At 36.5% G+C, this 23731-nt stretch overlaps 1 protein-coding gene across 1 annotated transcript in view; it reads left to right on the forward strand.

Annotated features, from left to right (window-relative positions):
• LOC115219450 overlaps positions 1-23731 on the forward strand; it is a 124954-nt gene that overhangs the window by 71651 nt on the left and 29572 nt on the right. The window contains exons 13-16 of the mRNA XM_036509407.1: positions 4331-4465; positions 9397-9472; positions 21722-22744; positions 23249-23341. Coding sequence (XP_036365300.1) covers positions 4331-4465; positions 9397-9472; positions 21722-22744; positions 23249-23341 — 1327 coding nt within the window. The remainder of the gene's footprint in view (positions 1-4330; positions 4466-9396; positions 9473-21721; positions 22745-23248; positions 23342-23731) is intronic.

A 23731-nucleotide genomic window follows, 5' to 3' on the forward strand; every position in this document is an offset into this window, starting at 1 on the left:
CGAACATTATAATGACTTCTTTATCAGCCATGTTTCAATATATATGGAAAATAAGAAAATATTTGTCTTCTCCATTAGTTGGCGAAAAAAAAAAATGATGCGCATCCCCTGCAAAACAGAATGCATTTCTAAGCAAAAATACTATTAGCGCAGTCCAGGCAATGTCAGAAACAAGGTGGTGATAAAAATAACAAAAGAACGGTGCCTTAGAATTCCGAAAAAATTATGAACACTACTACAACTTACTGAGCTTCGAGTTACCGTGTCTCCCTAGTAGGGCGGCCATAAAAATCATACTTACTACTACTACTACAACTACTACTACTATTACTACTAATGATTTATTTTATTTGACACCAGAGCAAAGGATGCGGGAACAATACATAGACAGACTTAAAATGTGGGGATTTACGTATAAAGGAATGATTAAAATAAAAAAGAAAAGTATTATGCTATACATTAAAAGAAGGTAAGTACACATAGTATACGACAGTAGAAGAAAGAAAAAAAAATGTGATAGTGATGGGTTCCTCCCTGATACAGTAGGACCTCTAGGGATAACCGTGGAACTCCGCCATCCAAGATCTCCCTGAATGCGAAGAACAAGTGCCTTCTCCAACCCCTTTCCTCTGACTTATGGGTCTACATTTAGAGCAGTACCATTCTTGCCATTTTCACAACTTTCACCCACCGTTCAATAAATTCACTCGAGGACAGCACCTGCCTCTTCACTCTTTTTTGAAGTGAAACTTGAAAAAGTCTATATGGGCTTTACAGAAGAGGAATGCCTCTGTCCACATTCCTTTCAGCCTCATCAACCAGACAACATCTTTTGCCACAGCTACCAGACAAAGGAAAACTGCCTTGCCTGCCCAATAGACTCAACCAACAGATAGATCCATTCCACACGCAACAGCTGCTGTCCAACATAAATCCACAAGTTAGCAATTACAGGGCACTGTACGAGTGCATGCAGAACGGTTTCGTCGCTCCATGCGCACTCTGGACAAGCCCGTCTGACAGCATATGCGTGCCTGTAGAGTTTATCTCAAATCGGTAGCGCCACCTGGTAGCACTGCCAAGCCATAGACATCTGGAAATTATCTATAGTAGTCCCTGACCGAAAAGTCCTCCGGAAGTTCGTTTTCGTTGACGTTTTCGTTCATTTTCATTGACGCTCAGAGTCTACCCGAAAGCATGTCGTCACACTTCACCGCTACTAATCCTCTCTATATAACTATAGTGGGACATCCACCAATCCTATTACCCGACCGGTAGAGGGCAGTGTGTGCCTAACAACATTATAGGTACCGGGCACCCAGTCTTGGTCTATCTTTCATCCATTTCTGGATAAGACTGACCACACTTTTCGACACCGCGTCCCAGTTTTTATCCACCTGGAGCAGTTTAACTGGTTCGTCAGTCCAGTGTTCGACGGCATTGACTTGCCTCTCCAGCCCACCAACTTGTCGGCATTGATTTTGGCACCTGCAACCAACTCATATTCCTTTAGAATGGAGCCGGCCTTCTCCGCTTCGGAGGCTTCAAAAGAGATGACAGCGGGTAACCCTGATGGAGCGAGCGTGTGATGCTAAATGATTACGATAGACAGCCGTTTAATTTAACCACTGAGCAGGTGTTTCGCCGCTAACCCGTCAGTCGTGATGCCTTTATTTATGGCTTCTTCTAGTCTACTAGCTAGTTCCTCCCCTAATCTATTTCTATTTACAGAAAATACCGAACTGTCTTACATAGGATGTTGTTTTTAGGAAATCCCAATAAGTTATGAATACCCAAATTATGAAGTCAGTTACATAATAACACAAATTAGTTACACGATTGTAAGAATTCAAATAAAGTAGCCCCGAAAAGGGCTTTAATGCGTTTACAAGAGTATATAGAACTTTGGAAGAAATACCAATAAGGTATGTATACCAAAATCATGAAGTATGTTACATAATAACAGGCTAACCAGATATCAGATAACAGTTCAAAGTAAATAACTCTGAAAAAGGTTTTTGTGCGTTCCCAGAGAATATTGACCCCAGGAGCGCTAGTGTTGAATCAGATTTACAATGAATGTAGAAACAGTCTGAAATTTAGTTTTATAGTAGACATACAAATAAATTTGCATATAGATTTAAAAATAAAACAGCATGTAGATTATCAATACATTTACAACTCTTTCGAAAACATCAATGCAACTATCAATATGAATTAAGAAAATGTTCCTACATGTAAACAGTGTGTGAATTGTATGAATACAGTGCAGATTGCAATGTTATTGATAGATAAATGGCGATTTCCGTCTGCTTGTGTGGTTGGTTATTACATAGAGTACATCGTTACAAAACATTAACACAACTATCAATATAAATTAAGGTGTATATGTAAACAAGGTGTGACATTTTTGATGACAGTGCATTTGTCTAAAAGTGGAACAGTTCTTCATGCAGCGCCTGCCAATTGGCTGAAGTGACATGAAAGGCACAGTCATTCACGGTATATTTGTGAATAAGTCACAAACCGAAGTAAGTGGATCTATTGTTGAACGCTTTTGCCGCAGTTTTTGGGCGTGCACTGATCAAGAACTCAAATTTGATCTTTTTTAAGAAAGTGTTCCTACATGCAAACAGCGTGTGACCTTTATGACACTGCAATGACCAGTGGGCGGAAAAGAAAGATAAGGGATTTTAAATGAGTCATTTTTCCTTGGCCATTAAAGAAAAGCAAAGGGTGCATGTTAAGAAAAAACATAATACAGTTATCAATATGAATTAAGAAAATGTTCCTACATGCAAACAGTGTGTGAACTGTATGAATACAGTGCAGATTGCAATGTTATTGATTGATAAATAAAGATTTCTGTCTGCTTGTGTGGTAGATTGTTACATAGAGTATATTGTTACAAAACATTAACACATCTGACAATATAAATTAAGAAGGTGTTCCTATATGTAAACCTTTGTGATGACTGTGCATTTGTCTAAAAGCAGAACAGTTCAAATTGCGAAAATATCTCTAACTGTTCAAATACGAAGAAATAAGCATACTCAACTTGATTTATACCAAATAAAATCACTGACTGACGATTTCTAGTAAGAAAGTCCTCGTAATGTAGAATGTTTGTTTAATAAATCGAGAAGTATTTATTATATATGTTTTCATTTATTATATATAGGAAAATGAATGGATTATTTCCCTTGGCGAGTATTGCTGATCCCTTCTAGGGGCACTAGCTATCCTATTATAGATTTTTTGAAATTAAACTTCAATGAGTCTAGTAACAAACTGGATGCTACTTTAGCATGTTTGCAAAGTTTCACGAAAATTCGCTAATGGGTGTAGACGGCAACTTGACACAAACAGACAAACAAACAGAAAACTTGCTTTTATATATGTATAAGATGACAGCCAAAACTCAGGATCTTTAGTCAGACACAACTTTATGTATAGATGTACCTGAAGAGACCCTGACTGCAAAATTGATGCAACACAACATATTGATCGGAGTCCCACCCATAAGGGACAAGAGTAGGGTGGGTTGAAACAACCATTGTACAAAATAAACATTAACACCAAACCCATTTTCTCGTTACTTAAGAAAATGTTATTATCTCAACAACACTGCAGAGTTTCTGAAGTAGATCCAACGGAAATATACCCCGACTACGGATGATACCAGGTAGCACAAACTGTGCCAGTGCTCTATTGAGTACTTCAACACACTAATTGACACACACACATTACTCCAAAATACAAAACACACACACACACACAAGTGTATCGGCTGTACTCAGGTACTCAGTCATTTTTCATTACTTTATAAATGCACGTTCTTTCAATATGATTGCATTTTATGTTATAGCTCTATGTTTTCCCTTATTCATGTTCGAGCTGTTTCATTTCATATTGCATGCCTTGCCAGCATTCTCCCCACATGCATACTATATGTATATTTGCACATATACACTATAAAAGTATATGATACAATGATATCAAACCAATGTAAAACATGCTACCTTAAAGATAGCATGTATACACTAGAATAGATAGTGGATGGCTAAAACATTTAATTCAAAGGTTCAGCTTTGTCACACAGTACCACGATGACTCTGTGAGGATTATGTTACGATGCTGGGCTGTGGGGATCGAACCCAGAGTTTCGTGATTGTGTAACCATCCTAATATATATGACCCTATGGCAGTTTGGTCCCTGTATTATTCTCTTCAAACTTAATGATCTTCTCTGTATAATGTATGTCCCCACTGAAATTATTTCACTATGGAATGTATCTGCTATCATAAAATGCTTTATTTATAATTTCAGCATGTGCACCCGGGACTTATGGTTATGATTGTACAGGAGTTTGCAACTGTCGTGATAATGCTACTTGTTACATAATGAATGGTAACTGTTCAAATGGATGCGAAATCACCTACACAGGAGCTGATTGTCAGACTCGTAAGTATTTTCTTATTAATGTAAGCATTATGATAGTGCTGATGATGGTGATGATATATCTATATCATATATATATATATATATATATATATATATATACATATATATTATAAATCATATATACATACATAGATAGATACATACATACACATATATTATAAATCATTTTATCCTACACAGGTAGAAATATAGGAAAAATAGAAGTTGAAAATGCACCAAGAATAGTTGAAATATTTTTTATTGATATATTTAAAGCTTTAACCGGTTTCACAGTTTACAATGATTTACAAAAAGCTCAAATAGAAAGACGTGGCTTATGTCGCAGCTGTCTTGCTTCTGACTAGTGTTTGAAGCTTTCCTATTTTTATAGGGAGTTCATGGCTCAAACTAGTATACGTCTTGAACAGGATTTGATAGGTACAGGATAGTCACATGACTTTGCTAGTATCAAGTGTCAATGTTTGGTGTCGTAAGTTAAGGCTGACACGTTTAACTGAATAAGTTCAAACAATCAAAGCTCTGAATGTTTTTTGTCAAGTGTTTGTAGAGAATGAACACATGATTAAGTTTATAACCGTTTGTACGTCTCCTGCTATGTTCGTGCATTTGTTCTAAATAGATGGCTGACACGGTTGAGTGAACATGTTTAGTTATAATCAAGGCACTCCAAATTTACTCTGTCTGGCGGGAGAGTAGACAGGAGTCGTTTGTATGTAGTCCAGGGGCAACAATTTAGGTTGATAGCTGTGTAGCTTCATCATGATATGTGGCAGAATGAATTTTGTGTGTGAATAGTTATTTGTGTATGTACTCTGTTAAACTTTGTTTAGTCTTGGTTTTTACTTTTGTATGAAAGTATTTTCTTTGTTTATCTGTGCTTCATCTGTAATATTCGCTGAACATAGGTAGAGTGAGAAGACCTGGAATTTCAGTGACTTACTTTTTGAACATTGGTCTATGTGACCACTCAGTGGAATCTGTCTACTACTAGGGTCTCGTAGCTGTTGTCAGTGAATGGTCAGTCTATTTTTAGAGTAAGTTTTGTTTGACCTATGAAATCTTCATTACATCCTCGACATTTGATAGTGTATATTAAATTGCCTGAAGAACATGTAAAGTGATTTTTTTCGGTAAAAGTCTGTCCTGATTTGAATTTGTGTGTCGTGTCTTCAATAAATTTGATGAAGGTCCCGCAATTGGGGCGGCCGCACTTTTTGATTGTTGGCGTAGGAATTGTGAAAGTTAATTTAACAATTGTTAGGAATTTTTTGAGGGACTTTGATTGGCTTTTACTTTTGATTATTTTCTGTATTTCAAATGAAGCAAGCATTCGAAATACACAAAATAATCAAAAGTAAAAGACATACCACCTTAACATTGGCTACCCCTCAACACTGGCTTCTCCATAACCAAGAACAGGGTTCCTAATCACCAATATCTATGCAGGCAGTAGACTGACATTCATCCCCTGCAACACTCTACATTCACCTCCATTCAGGTGGTGTAGGCATGCAATCCCCATACACAAGTCTGTACACACATGCCTATCCACGCATACACAGATCTACGTGTACCTCTCTCCTTCCTCCCCAAGAGACACCATCAACCTCAGTCCAATGCCTGTTCCCTGCCCCCGTCAGCAATGCTCTTACAGCTATACTATCTGTTGTGGCGAGAGTCATTGACAACCCTGTGAGATTGGAAGAATGGACTAGCCGAACTCTTAGAAAAAAGAGCGTATTGGTTGAGACGACAGAGAAGTCGTAGGAGTTGTTGAGAGTTTGTGGAAGTTGTAGGAAAAATATTTTTGTTATTTTTTGTTTCAGTTTGCCTGATGACTTGTTTTTACTGGAAGAAAAAAACATTTATATTTTTACAGATAAGATTTATAGGGAGGTCCCATAAATGAAACAATTCCATCCAGTCAGTACCGAACAAGTTTGTTGCATTATTTAACAAAAAAACTTTCGCTTTGCTTTTCGTACTTAAAAGTATAAAAATGGAAGAGAAGGTTTGGTGGACGAAGTAGTAACAAAAGAAATAGACAAAATGATGTATATGAAAAGAGGCGAAAAATGGGAGCGCAAGACATTTAAACCAGCTAAAAATAGATATACAGACAAAAGAAAAGAGATACCTATGGAAGTGCCAACGCCACAAGAAGTCGAACCGAGGCGTAACAGCACAAAAAAGAGGAAACAAACAGAACGGTTGGAAATAGAGCCTAAACAGAAGAAATATTAAATTTCCCCAAGAAGAAAATCTCAAAAAGGGAGGTGTGGTGAAAGAAGAAGAAAAAAAATAACATTAACTTCCAACGGAAGTCAATCTCAAAAGGGGAGATGTTGTGGCGAGAGTCACTGACAGCCCTATGGGATTGGAAGAATGGATTAGTCGAACTCTTAGAAAAAGTAGCGTATTAGTCCAGACGACAGAGAAGTCGTAGGAGTCACTGAGAGTTCGTGGAAGTCATTGAGATTGACGAGAATTTGTATTTATTGGAGTAATTTGAAGTAAGTCGTGTGAGGACAGTTATGTCTATCCCCACTTCATGAAATATGTGCATCCAAGGAATAGAAGGATATAAAACTATCATACATTTGTCACACTCACACACACACATACACATGCACATGCACACACAAGACAAAAACACACGCATGCATATGTATTTTCTTCCAGACAAGCATGCACGCATACATTTTCTTCCAGACAAGAATATACGCACACACTCAAATGACACAAATGTAAGAATGTACATACTTATACACACAAGCGCCCACACTTATATATATGTAAACACACACACATGCCCACACCAGACGAAACACTCGTACGCACATATGTTCATCCAGACAAACCTGCACGCACTCATACGTTTATACACAAATGCAAGAATGTATACACTTCCGCACACACGCTCATAAATGCACTGATCCCACCCTCAAACGAACTGAGAAACATCAGGTATGGGTTCAAAGTATATAATATTATATGGACGATCTAAAGCTGTTTGCTAGAAATGACGAAGAGCTAGTAGGGCTGTTAACAACTGTTAAAGAGTTCAGAAATGACATTCAGATGGATTTTAGCCTTGATAAGCAACTTTTGTAAGAGGCAAGCTCAAACAAACAGCCTTCACTACATTAGATACCGATACTACCATCAAGGAGCTTTACCCTACAAGGAAGCTATAAATACCTGAGAATAAACGAACGAGATGGTATAGAACATGCTATTATGAAGGAAAAAATAAGAAAGGAGTATTACAGGAGAGTAAGGCTCATACTAAAAACTGAACTCAACTCCAAACATCGCATCAAAGCCATTAACACCCTGGCACTTTCAGTAGTCCAATACAGCTTTAACATCATTAACTGGAAAGTTAGAGCTCCAACGCTTGAACAGGAAGTCAAGCAGACTACTAACATCTAAGAACATGCACTACCCAAAAGCAGACGTTGATCGTCTGAACCAACCTAGAAGTAATGGTGTAAGAGGAGTGATGCAGGTAGAACTACTATAAGACCTCCACAACAGCAATGAACAGGTATGTATCTAGTACACAGGACTGGATGCTGCAGCTTGTGTGCAAACACGAAAGCAGAAAAAAATCACATTCTATTGTCAAGGAAGCCTGCAAATTCGCAAGGGAACTCGGTATTAACCCTGGATTAGATGAAGAACCTGAAACCATTGTCACAAAACAAGTGAAACGGGTAAAAAAAGAACTGGCAGAAATTGAAGAGCGGTGGAGCCAGAATAATAATAATAATAATGGGCAGTATATACTTCGAAGTCGAAACATTATTATTATCATCATTATTATTATTTACTTTTAATAATGTTGATGTAGATTAAGCAACGACCCATCAGTGGCTGAGAAGTGCAGGACTGAAACCAGAGACTGAAGGTTTCATATTAGCGGCACAAGACCAAAGCTTACTTACTAAAGACTACAAGCCTAATGTCCTTCAAAACGGTTCTGACCCTAAATGCAGATTCTGCGGTGCATTTGACGAAACTATTGACCATCTTGTTACGGGATGTTCTGTGCTGACAACAAACGAATACAAAAATTGCTACGATAGGATAGGGCAGTATTTATATTGGAAAATATGTAAACACTACAAAATCAACACCCTTGCTTACTGTTATGAATATCATGCTGATCCAATTCTTGAAGGTAAAAATGTCACTATCCTCCGGGATTTTCCAGTCAACACTGACAGAACGATCAAGGCAAATCGACTTTGATAATTATTAAAGACAGGAAAGAAAATACTTGTAGACTTATAGGTGTCAGTGTTCCCACTGATAAAAATATATCTGTCAAGGAATTTCACAAACTAAGTAAATATAAGGACCTGGAAATTGAAATACAAAAGACGTGTTATTGTAGGTGCCCTAGCTATGATAAGAAAGGGATGTCAGAAACATCTAGATAATATCCCAGGAGAACCATGTCTCAGAGAAATCCAAAAGATTGTACTGACAAGTACTGCCCACATCCTTAGAAAAACATTATTAATTTAAATGTGTGTGCTGTATTACATGAATATATTTCGCTACTGCCCCTGCCACTTTCCCTCCCCAAGCTTTCAGTTATATTGTAACATCTATCCTTCACTCGCCCCTAGACGCTAGGTGTGTCTCGTCAAGTGATTGTAACAAACAAGTAGATTAAAAGTAAATAATAATGATGATAATAATAATGATGATGATGATGATGATGATACACATATAAATAATTATGATACACATATATATCTACACACATAAGAAAGCGACGAGCGATAAAGAGAATGAGATATGAATAGTTTAAAGTGAATGAGACAGTGAACGTAATATTCTGTTAACATTTTAATAATTCATCACTCTTTTTTCAATGAAAAGGCTCAGCTCAGTCAATGATTTTATACTTTTTACAGCAACGTATATATTCGAACTTATTGGAACCGGAATACTAGTGTGTCTAGTTTTAATAGCTGTGTGTGTCTACTGCTGGTAAGTGGTCGATTTATTTTAAGTTTATGAATCTCTCATATAAATATCTTATATAAGCTGAATGAATCTTTCATATTAGCCGAATGAACTGCCCCTTGATATTTTTGATGTGATAATCAAATATATCGAAGTGCAGTTCGATTTCGTGAAGTTAAGAATTTCCATTTGCAAACTTGTAGTTCTGGGTTCGACCTTAAGTTATTTTGCTTGCGTTGTAGATTTTTACACACTCTGGTGTTCACTTATTCACATTTCTGCATGAACTTATATAAGCTTCCCGCTGCTGCTGATCAGCGACAAGCATTGGCAATCTGCCTGACCGGTCTTGAAACATGGACCTAGGAGTCCCAGTCAACTGTGAGTCGTTGCAGCCTTTGACTTCGTGAACTCTGGCGGCACAGGGGAAGCTAGAATGCGATACGTAATCGTACTTGTGTTGCTCCTCCTGGGAACGGTGTGTTGCACAACGTTTCTAAGTATCGTTTCCTGGTCTAGTCCGCGAGTTCACGTCTACCCCCAAGGGCCGCACATTCCCGCTCTAACTCAAGTGTAGCAGGTTGCTGGGGAGCCGAAAGATAGCGATCCACGCTCGGTCAGGACGAAGCTAGAGGAAACTCTGGTGTAAGTTCGAAGTGCCTCTGACGTGCAAATCAATCGTTGTAATATGATGTAGGAATGAAAACATGAATCGAGCTGAAGTTTCCCTCAGCACAGCTGGCGAAATCACGAGAACGATTTGTAACTCTGTCCGGTAAAGCTGGCGGACCCAGTGATGTTGAGGGCCTCAATCCTCTCTCGAACGGACGAAAAGGTCCGCTTCTCTTGCGTGGAGGTGGCCGTAAATTATTGCAGCCATTGTAATGCGTCACGAACGCATGGTGGTAAGTGGGCTACTTTTAGTAAGCAGAACTGGTGATGTGGGATGAACCGAACGTCCGGCTAAGGTGTCTTACACCTCGCACTCTAGATCCCCGAAAGGATGTCGGTCGAGATAGACGGCAGGATGATGGCCATGGTTGTCAGAATCCGCTCAGGAGTGTGTAACAATTTCCTGCCGAATCGACTGGCTTCGAAAATATATGGCTCGAGCAAGCAACCGATATCGGACCTGCTGGGCGACAGGTTGCGCGATCACCGGTGAGGCGACTTTCTGATGCTCGGTCTAGTAGGACGGTGCTATGAGCACGATCCTGGATGAAACCGATCGCAGGTGCAGATCTCGGTGGTAGTAGCAATTATTTGAACGAAACTTTCGAAGACCGAAGTAGAGAAGAGTTCCGTACCAACGGGTCGCATCCGTGCGTATATTTTATATATACACATATCTTCTCATGCCCACCACCATCAATATGTATAATTTTGTTTGTTTTATTCTGTGTCAATACTTTTCGTACTTACTAAGTAAGATTGGTGTCCAAATATTTCCCCTGAATGCTGGATAGATTAAATTTCATAAATATTTTTCCCAATTACCCTAAGTCCAACAACAAGGAACTTGGAATGCACGTGCACACACGCATGCATACACAGACGCACACACACACACACACACACAACACAACACATGCAAAAACATATCAGTGCATACACACATATGCACACTCTCATAAACTAAGGATTCACGAACGCTTGTATTTATAAAGACAAAGTACAGAATATTTAAGGCTGCGTTTGCATAATCTATTAGAAGCTGAAACTTCTTCAATCGTTACAATGATTTTACAATTGCCAATTCTTTAAAGGAATGAAGAATAGACACTTTGTAACAATATATATTCGAAAATATTCGTGAAATCAAAATTGAATTGTCACTGAAAAAAGGTTAGAAAATGTGTCAGATATTCATTTATTCAATTATATGCAGAACATCATATATTCAAACGCAATATTTTCCTCAGGTATTTAGTAATTCCTCTGTGAATATCAATAGAAAATTTTGCAAAAAGTCACCGATTTCAAATGACACCTATTAGAGCTATTATTGTACAGAATATGCCCATTGTCATGCATAGACGTATAACACCATGTTATAAACCAGTTGCAATTTTGAAAAATTGGAATTGTTGAATTTTGCAGACATATCTATCGATATTTATTGAAGAATTTTCCAAATACCAACTGGGAAACATTACATTATTTCTTCCGTGATGGATTTCTCATAACCTGAAATGTGGCCATATATTGAAACACTAAAACTACTTTAACAATAGCTACAATGCTTGCTTCTGTGTGTTTTATACATATGATTCTCATGACATGAAAGTGTCATGTATTTGTATATGTCCACAGATGAATATCTAATGCTTCGCGTATTTTAATCAAATAGATAAATGTGTGGCACATTTTCTTACCTTTTTAGTTACCTTCTCGATAACTAGACATATTTCGATATGAATATTTTGCTAATGCATTTTTGCATTATTTCTTGATAAATTTCAATAATTGGCAACATGAAACTCAAAATAACATTTCAAAAAGTTCCAGCTTCCAATAAAAATAATATGACTATTGAACTCAACAACAGGCTCTGATATGTTTCCAGAAATTCAGTTAAACACAAGTTAAGAAGCTCTTCCCAGGGATTCCTTTCATGTGGCAAGATTCCCCAAGTGTTAAAATAGAATATAATCTACACAATCCATAAAGGAGGAAGCAGAGCAGATGCCTGTCTTTCTGATCTCATAGAATGCATTGTCAGAGGGGAGCTGATCACATGCCTAGAAGAAAATCGTTTGCTTACTCACACAAAGCACAGCTCCCGTCCGAGAAAGAACTGTTCCACACAACTACTATAACTTTATGACTGAATTTATTTAAGCAAGGATGTCACATATGACTTTGCAAATGACTTCAATAAAGCAGATCCCGGGATGGGGAGCTATTGTAATCACGGAGTCACAGTGGTGATCTGGGAATCCCCCTGAGTAATGAGACATCGTTCCATGAGAATATTTCTAAGACGATGACGATGTGCAGGTTACTTTAGTTGAATTCTAAGATAATTTAAAACGAGTAGAAGGGAAATCATGTTGGCCTTATTCTCAGTCGTTTGGACTAGTCTACCGCTCCCTACTGTAGATGCCAATTGCACCAAACTAACAGCAGAGCTTGAGGCAATCCAACAGTGTTACACCACGAGGATTGTCTCAGTGAAACAGATGAGCTACTGGAAGAAGCTAAAAGAACAGCTCATACTCCCTAGAGAGAAGATGTGAAGGATATATACGAAAAATCCTGGAGGGTCTATCGCCTAAATATAGGACTGAAAGAGATAACAACCCCCAAACTGGACGCCACTACATGGTAGCAAAGGGCTGATTATTTCAGTCTAGAGTAAGAAAAAAGTACTGTAATAGATGAGTCCAGAGTTTTACAACACCTTGACAAAACACCCCAGGTATCTACAAAACATAGAGCTGAATGTGTTCAAAAATTTGTTTTCGGATGAACACAAGAAAGGCATATAAAGACAGTGTTGTCCAACTCATTCACTTGAACAAAACACGGAGGGAGGGTTTAGTAAATAAAATGGCATTACCCCAACATGGTCACAGCCCATGGTGGAAACAAGTAAAAAGGGAAAAGTTATACACACATATACATATTATATGTATATGTATATATATATATTAATTTGCATGGAGAATATGTTAAACTCACAAAGGGATGTTTTGTTGCATCTAAGGAAAGACTGGTTCTATACGTAGTATTTTTGGGAAATGAAATTTCCTTAAATAAATAGGTATGTATTAAGCATATAATTCATGTTCATTAACTGAAGGAAAGAAAATGGAAAATTAAAAGTTAATGTTTATTTATTATTAAAAAAATTGGTAATCTTTACTTCCAACAGCCGTTTCCATTAGTGCCCAATAGGTAAATTAAAAACTTATGCTTTAAATTTGCATTTGTTATGAGCATAATTCCATCAGAGAAAACAATATACATTAAGATATTACATGCTGACCTATCCATTAATGCAAGCAAACTAAATATTAGGAGTTATTATTATTATTATTATTATCATTCAGTAGTTTTATTTTTATAACGTGCTTTCACTTCACTTCCGAGCGCAGCTCTGTGTGCCTTGGGTATGTGCTGTGATTTGTTGTGATGCTCTAATGGTTACTGTATGGAAAGTGTTCTGTGTAGGATGTGTGCAGTGCCTAGTAGTGCAATTTTCTGTATGTTATATGTGTTTGTAAGTCTTGGTGTTTTTGTCATGTATTTGTCTGAATATTTTTTTATCATGCCCAATGCACCCACTATGATAGGAATTGCTTCTGTTTTTAGATTCCACATTCTAGTCACCTCCATTTCCAGGTCTTTGTATTTTGAAAGTTTCTCTATTTCTTTTAGAGACACGTTGTCATCTGCTGGAATTGATACAACAATTAGAAAGCATTTTTTTTCTTCATGATCTCTGACAACTATATCTGGTCTGTTGGCTTTAATTTCTCTGTCTGTGTGTATTGGCATATCCCAGAGTATGGTTGCTTTCTCGTTTTCTGTGACCTTTTCTGGTGTGTGCCTATACCATCTTTTTTCTGTTATTCCATAATGTTGGTATAGCTTCCAGTGTTTGTAGGTCCCAACTCTGTCGTGTCTGTGAATATATCCCTTCTTAGCCAGGACTAGGCAGCCAGAGATAATATGATTTATTGTTTCTTGTCCATCTCCACATATTCTGCAGTTACTTGTTATATTTCTTTTCATTACATGTTTTTGGTAATTTCTGGTGGGGAGGCTTTGGTCTTGTGCTGCAATTAAAAATCTCTCTGTCTCTGCTTTGAGTCCTGAGCTTCTCAACCACTGCTGGGATATTTCTTTGTCTATTTCTTTTGCATTTAGTTTAGTCCAGTACTTTCCATGAAGGGGCTTTTCTTGCCATCGTTTTATCTTGGTTCGTTGCTGTTCTAGTTTTAGTTTTGATTTCATTTGCTTTATAGCTTTTGTTGTGTTTTTCTTCTTCTTCTTCTTCTTATTTGTTAGGTGGTATGATTTCTTGTTTGTATTTGTCAGCTTCCTTAAATACTGAGAACAATTTTTTGTTTTGCTCGTGTTTTGCCGCTATTTGTATCAGTTTTACTTGCTTCTGAAGTAGGTATTTTTGCCGTCAAATGGTGGTTATTTTATAGTAGTTTTCCAGCTTTATAAGGCCTCTAACACCTTCTATACGTTGTATATATAGCCTTTCTATGTCAGATTTTGGGTGATGCATCCTAGATCCTGTCATTATTTTTCTTGTTTTCCTATCTATTTTGGTTAGTTCATTTATCGTCCAGTAAAGGATATTGTAGCTATAGCTTATAACTGGGACGGCTAAAGTGTTAATACCTATTATCTTGTTTTTAGCATTGAGCTCTGTTTTTAGTATTGATCTAACTCGTCTATAGTATTCTTTCTTTATTTTCTCTTTCATTTGTGTGTGTTGTGTCTTACCCAGTTCATGGATTCCTAAATATTTGTAAGTTTGGTTTTGGTCTAATTCTCTTATTTCATTGACTTTATCTAGTGTTATGTTGCTACTCTTAACTATTATTATTATTATTATTATTATTATTAACGGATTAATTAGAATATAATGAGTGGTAAAGTAAAGAATAAGATGGAATACAAAAGAAAAAGTAAATAAAGTAAAAAATGGAAATATAATAAAATGAAGATAATTTAAAATAAATAAAATATGTGTAAAGTAAGTAAATAAAAGGAAGGACAAGAATATCCATTTATGAGATATATAAAAGAATATGTAAATACATATACAGGGTGCATAAGATATTTGAGGACAGATTTATGTTTATAAAAAAGCAGATATATAATAACGGATAATAACTTTATTTATCAAAAAATGCTTTGAGGATAAAAATAAACCTTCTTTTCTATAATGTTATTCAATAAAGCTACCTTCAGCTTCAACTACTGTTTCTATATGAGATCTAAATCATTTACATGCTCAAATCAAGTGGTCCTGGTTCATTTTGGACAATACTCTGACTATAGTAGCATTCAAAGAATCTTTGGTGTTGTGGGCGTGTTCATTGACTTCTGTCTCAACAAAGCTCCGCATGTAATAGTCCAATGGATTGAGATCTGGGGAATTAGGAGGCCAAATGTTAGGCGTTATGTGATCATGAAAATTTTCAGCTATTCATTCCTGTGTTACTAGAGCCATGTGTGATAGTGCAGAGTCTTACTGAAACACATATGACCTTTCATTGCATACACTGTCAATACAGGGCTTAACAATTATTTCCAGGACCTCAGTGTAAGCGGCAGAGTTAATTCTAAGGCCTTGTGGAAAGAAGTAATGAGGCATCAAATATCCTTCATTGCGGACAACCCCTAAACCCATGACAGTTGCAAGAAATTTTGTATGCATAGCACTTGGAACTTCAGAAGGGTCTGCACATAACCATCTGTCATTTCTTCTGTTAACGTTTTGATCTTGTTCAAAGTTTTTCTCGATTGAGAAAAACAAAATCAAATCTAGTTTAAGAGCCTTTTAGATCTGATATAGGTGATTTTCTTTTGCTTTTTCTGACAAATTGATGTTCTCTCATCATATTAAACTTATATCCGATGTTTCCGTGGACAACATTTCTGACTCTTCATTCTGACACATGGAGATCTTTTGCAATTGACCTCATGGACATTCTGGGACTGTAATCAATAGTGTGTTGAACTTGCTTTAGGATGCCTTTAGAATGCTTTTAGAGTGCCTTTCATGCTTTGACACTGGTGATACATTTCCATCTTCAGTCTCTAGCTTCTTACAAACTTTGTAGACGAAAGATCTGGCAACTTTTAAAAATCGAGATATTTCTAAATCGTAATGCCCAGCCTTTATAACCACAATAACAGCCTGCCTCTTCATTTGTTGAGTAATCTGAGGGTCTGCTATTATTATTTTCTGAAACAAAGATTATACAGAGTTAGCAAAAAAAAAAATACAGCAATGACCCCAAAAAGGTATGACCTCAAATACCATATGCACCCTGTATATTCATACTCACTTACATATATAAAAAATTAACATACAAACCCAGTATTAATCAATCAGTTCCAATTGGTTGAAGAAATTTTAAAATAGTGTACATACGCAATAGCGTCTCTAGAGAGAAATGTATCTAGTCATAACGCTTATTCAAAATATGGGAATGTGTGGAGCTATGTGGTCATAAGACTAGCAGTTATAATAGCACGTGTATACATACATATATAGCTATACAGATACGCACATATATAGGTATATATATATATATATATATATATACATATATACATATGCATACACATACACATATATATATATACACAGATATACATACATACACACGTATATATACATACATATAGATATGCATACATATACATTCATGTATACATACATACGTACCTATATACATATTTGTGTACATAAATGTACAGATATACACATACTTTCACATAAGTACATATATTTTGCGTATAATCATACACTCATATGCGATTAATAGCTTGCAAATTGGTTTAATGAATATGTTAAATTATAGTTGCTGATGTAAGGTAATAAAAGCAACGATATGTTGTATTGTAAGTTGTATAGTTGATATCATTTAGTTACGTGTAAATATATGGGAAGAAGAGAATTACGTTATTGGAAATAATAGCTCCAATGGGTTCAGAAAAAAAAAACATCATATGAATGGGCACATATTAATTTCAATTTGTTATATAGGTTAATGATTATTAATTAATATATATGGTTAATGATAATTAAATAATTTGTAAGAATATGTTAAATTATACCTATTAATTTAAGGTCATGAAGCCAACGATAATGTGTAATATAAGTGTTGTAATCAATATTATTTAGTTATGTGTAAATACACGGGAGGCAGAGAATTATAATAGCGGAATTGATGACTCCAAAAGGTTCTGAAAATTCTTCCAATAAAAGGGCACATATTTATTTCAATTTGTTAATAATATTATATTTTTCTAATTACATTATCCTACAATATAATTATATATTTTAAAATTAAAATTAGAGAACACATATTTCACTGCATTAATTTACAATTAGTTCTAACTTTGCAGTCACAATTTTCATTTCCATCTTTATGTGCATATTTATTAGAAGAATTAGCAGTAAGGGAGAGGGTATAAGTTATTTCCCTTCCGTCGTTATAGAATCTATGGCTTTTAGTATTATTGTATAAATGTGGGAGGTTTTAGTTGCGATGATTTATTGTCTTGGATATTTCTGTTAGTGTAGAATTTATTTAATTTTCTGTTATTAATAGATGATATGATTGTGAACAAGTTATGGGTTAGACTAAAACTAATTCGGACAAGTTTATAATTGGTAATTTCACTATGTTTGTTATCGATGTTGAAATGCTTATAAATAGGCTAATATATGGATTTTATTATATTATTTTTAATTTGTATTGCATATGGAGCAATAAATCAAACCGTATTTGGTTCATCAGAATTATTTTTATAGTATAATCATTTTTAGATTTTTGAGCTTACCTGATTGAAAGTGTTATCATGTACATTGATTTGTCTTTGTATAAAAGATGGGCTACAGTAAATATTCTGCTCAATACCAGAGATCTACTTGTCAGCCAGTTGAGCATGTCCCTTGGAAGCTGACGATATGTGCATCTCTGATCATGAGCAGAAGTAGTTGGGGAGCATCATAGCCATGTGTCGAAAGGAATTCTTTGGGGTTTGAGTAATTCACCTCTGGAAACATGGGTGTTTTGTTCATTTTCCTTAAAAAAAAAAAAACTTATTCTCTTGAGCAAGATGGCGACTCGATCTGAAGAAAATTCTAACTGGGCCCCACCTGTAAGGTCATACGCTATTTATCTTGATATGAGATCACCATGTTGCGCACATATAGTTGTGATGCATGTGCCTGGTGTACCCTTATCAGACGAGTAATCATGGTGGGTATATTAGGTTTCGTATATTTGTACTCAGTGTCACTTTGATGGCATGCCTTGTCCTCTCACTGAATGCAGTACCAGGCAGTGGCTCTCATGGCTTCTGATCTTAACTGATTGTTAAGTGTTATCATGTACATTGGATTGGAAGTGTTATCATGTACATTGTTTTGTCTTGGTATAAAAGATGGGCTACAGCAAATATTCTGCTCAATACCACAAATTTGCTTGTCAGTTGTTTGACCTTAACCAGTTGAGCATGTCCCTTAGTGGCTGACGATATGTGCATCTCTGATCACGAGCAGAAGTAGTGGGGGAGCATTATAGTCATGTGTTGAGAGGGATTGTTTGGGGTTTAAATAATTCACCTCTGGTTTCATTTAATATCCTTAAATAACCCTTATTGAAGGACCTTTTGAGTGGGATGGGTTACTCGACCAGAAGAAAATTCTAACTGGGCCCCACCTGCAAGGTCATGTGCTGTTTATCTTGATATGAGATCACCATATCGCACACATATGGTTGTGATGCATGTGCCTGGTGTACCCTTATCAGACGGGTAGTCACGATGGGTATACTGGGCTTCGTATATTTTACCCCAGTGTCACTCTGATGGCATGCACTGCTCTCTCACTCAATAATAATAATAATAATAATAATAATAATACTAATAATAATAATAATAAAAAGACGATAAACAAAAGGTTTTGCAAAAAAAAGACCAGTGTAAACATTTGATAACGAAAATAACAATATAGCAAGTAAAAACTCCCAATAGGGGGAGGTGCTTTGAAGGTTACTCGTGGAAAAACCCATAAAAGCCACGGGTGTCTGGTCAACAGAGCAAGAGTCCTTTCTCCCTTTTATACCTCTTATTACAGGTGTACTCTCAGAATTGGTCCTTCCATGCTGGCCATTTTTCCGACATTCACTCTCCTTTCAATAAATTTGCTAGAAGTCAACACTTCCCTCTCTACTCTCATCTTCCTTTACAAGTGGAACTTAAAAACGTTGATGAGGCCTTGGCTAAAGAGGAAAGTGTCTGAATAGCCTTTTCAAACGGGCTCACCATACTATTTCTTTCGCTACAGCCATCAGACAAATGAAAATTGCCTTCCCCGCGCGGTTAAAGGAGGCCGGTGAGGCAATCTTCACTTTGGATTCAGTAGACAGTTGGATTCGTCCTACATGCAACAGCAGCTGTTCGACATAAACCCACAGGTCAGTAATGCTCGGGCACTGACGAGTGTGTGCAGAACGGTTTCATCGCTCTAAGCTCACCTCGGGAAAGCCTGGCTGATGGCACTCCGTGCCTGTAAAGTTTATCCCAAACAAGCAGCGCCCCTCGGTAGCACTGCCAGGCGGGGGAATTCTGGAAGTTATCCATGAGCCCTGGCCTGAAAGTTCTCCGAAATAGACTGCTTAGCTGATCATCATCGACACTTAGAGTTTCCCCGAGAATGTCGTCGCACTTTTCATCCAATAAGCCTCTATAGAACGCTAGAGTGAAACTACTAGCGATCGCTACAGCAAATATTCTGCTCAATACCACAGATTTGCTTGTTAGTTTGACCGTAACCAGTTGAGCATGTCCCTTAGTGACTGACGATATGTGCATCTCTGATCACGAGCAGAAGTAGTGGAGAAGCATCATAGCCACATGTTGAGTGGGATTCTTTGGGGTTTGAATAATTCTCCTCCGGAAAATGGGTGTTTTGTTCAATATCCTTAAACAACCCTTATTCAGGGATCTTTTGTGTGGGATGGGTTACTCGACCAGAAGAAAATTCTAACTGGGCCCCACCTGTAAAGTCATGCGCTGTTTATCTTGATATGAGATCACCATGTTGCGCACATATGGCTATGATACATGTGCTTAGTGTACCCTTATGAGACGAGTAGTCATGATGGGTATACTGGGCTTCGTATATTTTACCCCAGTGTCACTTTGATGGCATGCACTACTCTCTCACTCAATAATAATAATAATAATAATAATAATAATAATAATAATAATAATAATAATAATAATAACAAAAACAACAACAACAATAATTATAATCTATCTATATTTACAAGTAAATAGAAGCTTTTAAGTGTAAAATATAAATACAAATTCGTGCGTGCAAAAAGATTGATACTTCATTTTTTTTTACTCAAAAGTCAAATCCGAGGGTGATAATCACCCATGAGTTGTTCCCCAAGAGTCATCGCCTTGATGTTTTTGTTTACCGAAAATGCTTGCGAGACTTCCCGTGACTTTTCTAGCTTTAATACTAAATGGAGACGAACACCAATTTTTCTGTATGATCGGGTTGAATATTTAAGATTTTCTTAACAGGAAATCAATGGTAGCCTTAAAGCACAGATAAAGAATATATATATATAATCTTTATGTCGTATTAAGCACTCATTCTCATAGTTCGATATTTACATGTGTATATATATATATATATATATATATAGTGTGTGTGTGTGTGTATATATATATATATATATACATACGTACATACACACACACACACACACACACATATATATGTAAGTTCAGCAAAATTTAGATTCAAATGAATATGGTACTTAAGTCAGATGCACCGGAATTTTGTACGGTGTTATCCATATAAATCTATGGGGTGATTACCGAAGACATTCTTGTTGCTTATTTTGAGTATATATATATATATCGTAGTCTGGTATTTGACTTGCCACAATACGTTCAGGTATGAAGTCTGTTTCTTATTTTACAACATATTTACATTTATGGATATTATATATATATAAATATATATATATATATATATATATATATATATATACATATGCATATATATATATACATACACATACATATATATATGTATGTGTATGTATAAATGCATATGTGTGTATATATATATGTAAGTGTATGTATATATATATGTGCATATATATATATATATATATATATATATATATATATATATATATATATATATAATCTCCATAAATGTAAATATGTTGTAAAATAATGAACAGACTTGCAAGTTGTGTCCTTGTATAGTAGCAGACAATCGATATCTTACACACATACACACATTCTGAACATGTATAGATTTACGTATATATATATATATATATATATATATATATATATATATATATAAACAGGCACACACACACACACATATATATATACCTATATATATCATGCGTGTACATAATAATACATGTTGCATGCACTCTTACATGTACATGTACCCCACCACACACACATATCACTGAGAACCTGAAAGCAACGTAATATCTCGAAAAAAACTTTTTTCTTTCGTAGTATATCAATGGTTTCCAAGAAACGAAAGGCTGAGAAAGAAAAGAACCCCCAAAAGTTTAAAGAGAAGCCTGAAAAAAAAACCAAAGCTGAGAAGAGTAAAGAAAAACGCGAAAAAAAACCGAAACCTGAGAAGACTAAAGAGAAGCCTGAAAAAAAAGAAAAAGCGAAAATTGATAAGGCTAAACAGAAACCTGAAAAAAGAGAAAAAGAGAAAACTGATAAGGCTAAACAGAAACCTGAAAAAAAAGAAAAAGAGAAATCTGATAAGGCTAAACAGAAACCCGAAAAAAAAGAAAAAGAGAAAACTGATAAGGCTAAACAGAAACCCGAAAAAAAAGAAAAAGAGAAAACTGATAAAGCTAAACAGAAACCCGAAAAAAAAGAAAAAGAGAAAACTGATAAGGCTAAACAGAAACCCGAAAAAAAAGAAAAAGAGAAAACTGATAAGGCTAAACAGAAACCTGAAAAGAAAGAAAAAGAGAAAACTGATAAGGCTAAACAGAAACCTGAAAAGAAAGAAAAAGAGAAATCTGATAAGGCTAAACAGAAACCTGAAAAAATAGAAAAAGAGAAAATTGATAAGGCTAAACAGAAACCTGAAAAGAAAGAAAAAGAGAAAACTGATAAGGCTAAACAGAAACCTGAAAAGAAAGAAAAAGAGAAAACTGATAAGGCTAAACAGAAACCTGAAAAAAAAGAAAAAGAGAAAACTGATAAGGCTAAACAGAAACCTGAAAAGAAAGAAAAAGAGAAATCTGATAAGGCTAAACAGAAACCTGAAAAAATAGAAAAACAGAAAATTGATAAGGCTAAACAGAAACCTGAAAAAATAGAAAAAGAGAAAACTGATAGGGCTAAAGAAAAGCCAAGTAAAACTAAAAAAGATGATAAAACACAGAAAACCAAAAAAGCCCCAAAACCTGAGAGTAAAGAAAAGCCAAAGGAAACAAAGAAGCCTGAGAGCAAAGAGAAACCCCAAAAAAAGCCTAAAGTTGAGGATCAACAAAAACCTGATAAAGCACGGAAACCTGAGAGTAAAGAAAAAAATGAAAAAGAACGGAAACCTGAAAGCAAAGAGAGTACAGACAAAGCACGAAAACCTGAGAGTAAAAAGGATCATGAAAAAGTACGGAAACCTGAGAGTAAAAAGAGGCCTGAAACGGCGCGGAAACCTGAAAGTAAAGTGGAACGTGAAAAAGCACGGAAACCTGTGAGTAAAGAGAGGCCTGAAACGGCGCGGAAACCTGAAAGTAAAGTGGAACGTGAAAAAGCACGGAAACCTGTGAGTAAAGAGAGGCCTGAAACGGCGCGGAAACCTGAAAGTAAAGAGGAACGTGAAAAAGTACGGAAGCCTGAGAGTAGAGAGGAACGCGAGAAAGCAGGAAAACCTGAGAGTAAAGAGAGGCCTGAAACAGCACGGAAACCTGAAAGTAAAGAGGAACGTGAAAAAGTACGGAAGCCTGAGAGTAGAGAGGAACGCGAGAAAGCAGGAAAACCTGAGAGTAAAGGGAGGCCTGAAACAACCCAGAAACCCGAGGGTAAAGAGAGACTCGAAATGGCACGGAAACCTGAGAGTAAAGAGGAACGTGAAAAAGCCCGAAAACCCGAGAGTAAAGAGAGGCCTGAAACAGCATGGAAACCTGAGAGTAAAGAGAGACCCGAAGCGATACGAAAACCCGAGAGCAAAGAGGAACGGGAAAAAGCCCGAAAACCTGAGAGTAAAGGGAGGCCTGAAATCGCACGGGGACCCGAGATTAAAGAGGAACGGGAAAAAGCCCGAAAACCTGAGAGTAAAGAGAGACCTGAAACGGCACGGAGACCTGAAAGTAAGGAGAGACCCGAAACGGCACGGAGACCCGAGAGTAAAGAGAGACCTGAAACCGCTTGGAAGCCTGAAAGTAAGGAGAGACCCGAAACGGCACGGAGACCCGAGACTAAAGAAAGACCTGAAACCGCACGGAAACCCGAGAGTAAAGAGAGACCTGAAACCACACGGAAGCCTGAAAGTAA

The sequence above is a fragment of the Octopus sinensis genome, linkage group LG14, assembly GCF_006345805.1.
Source record: "Octopus sinensis linkage group LG14, ASM634580v1, whole genome shotgun sequence".
Classification (NCBI taxonomy): domain Eukaryota; kingdom Metazoa; phylum Mollusca; class Cephalopoda; order Octopoda; family Octopodidae; genus Octopus; species Octopus sinensis.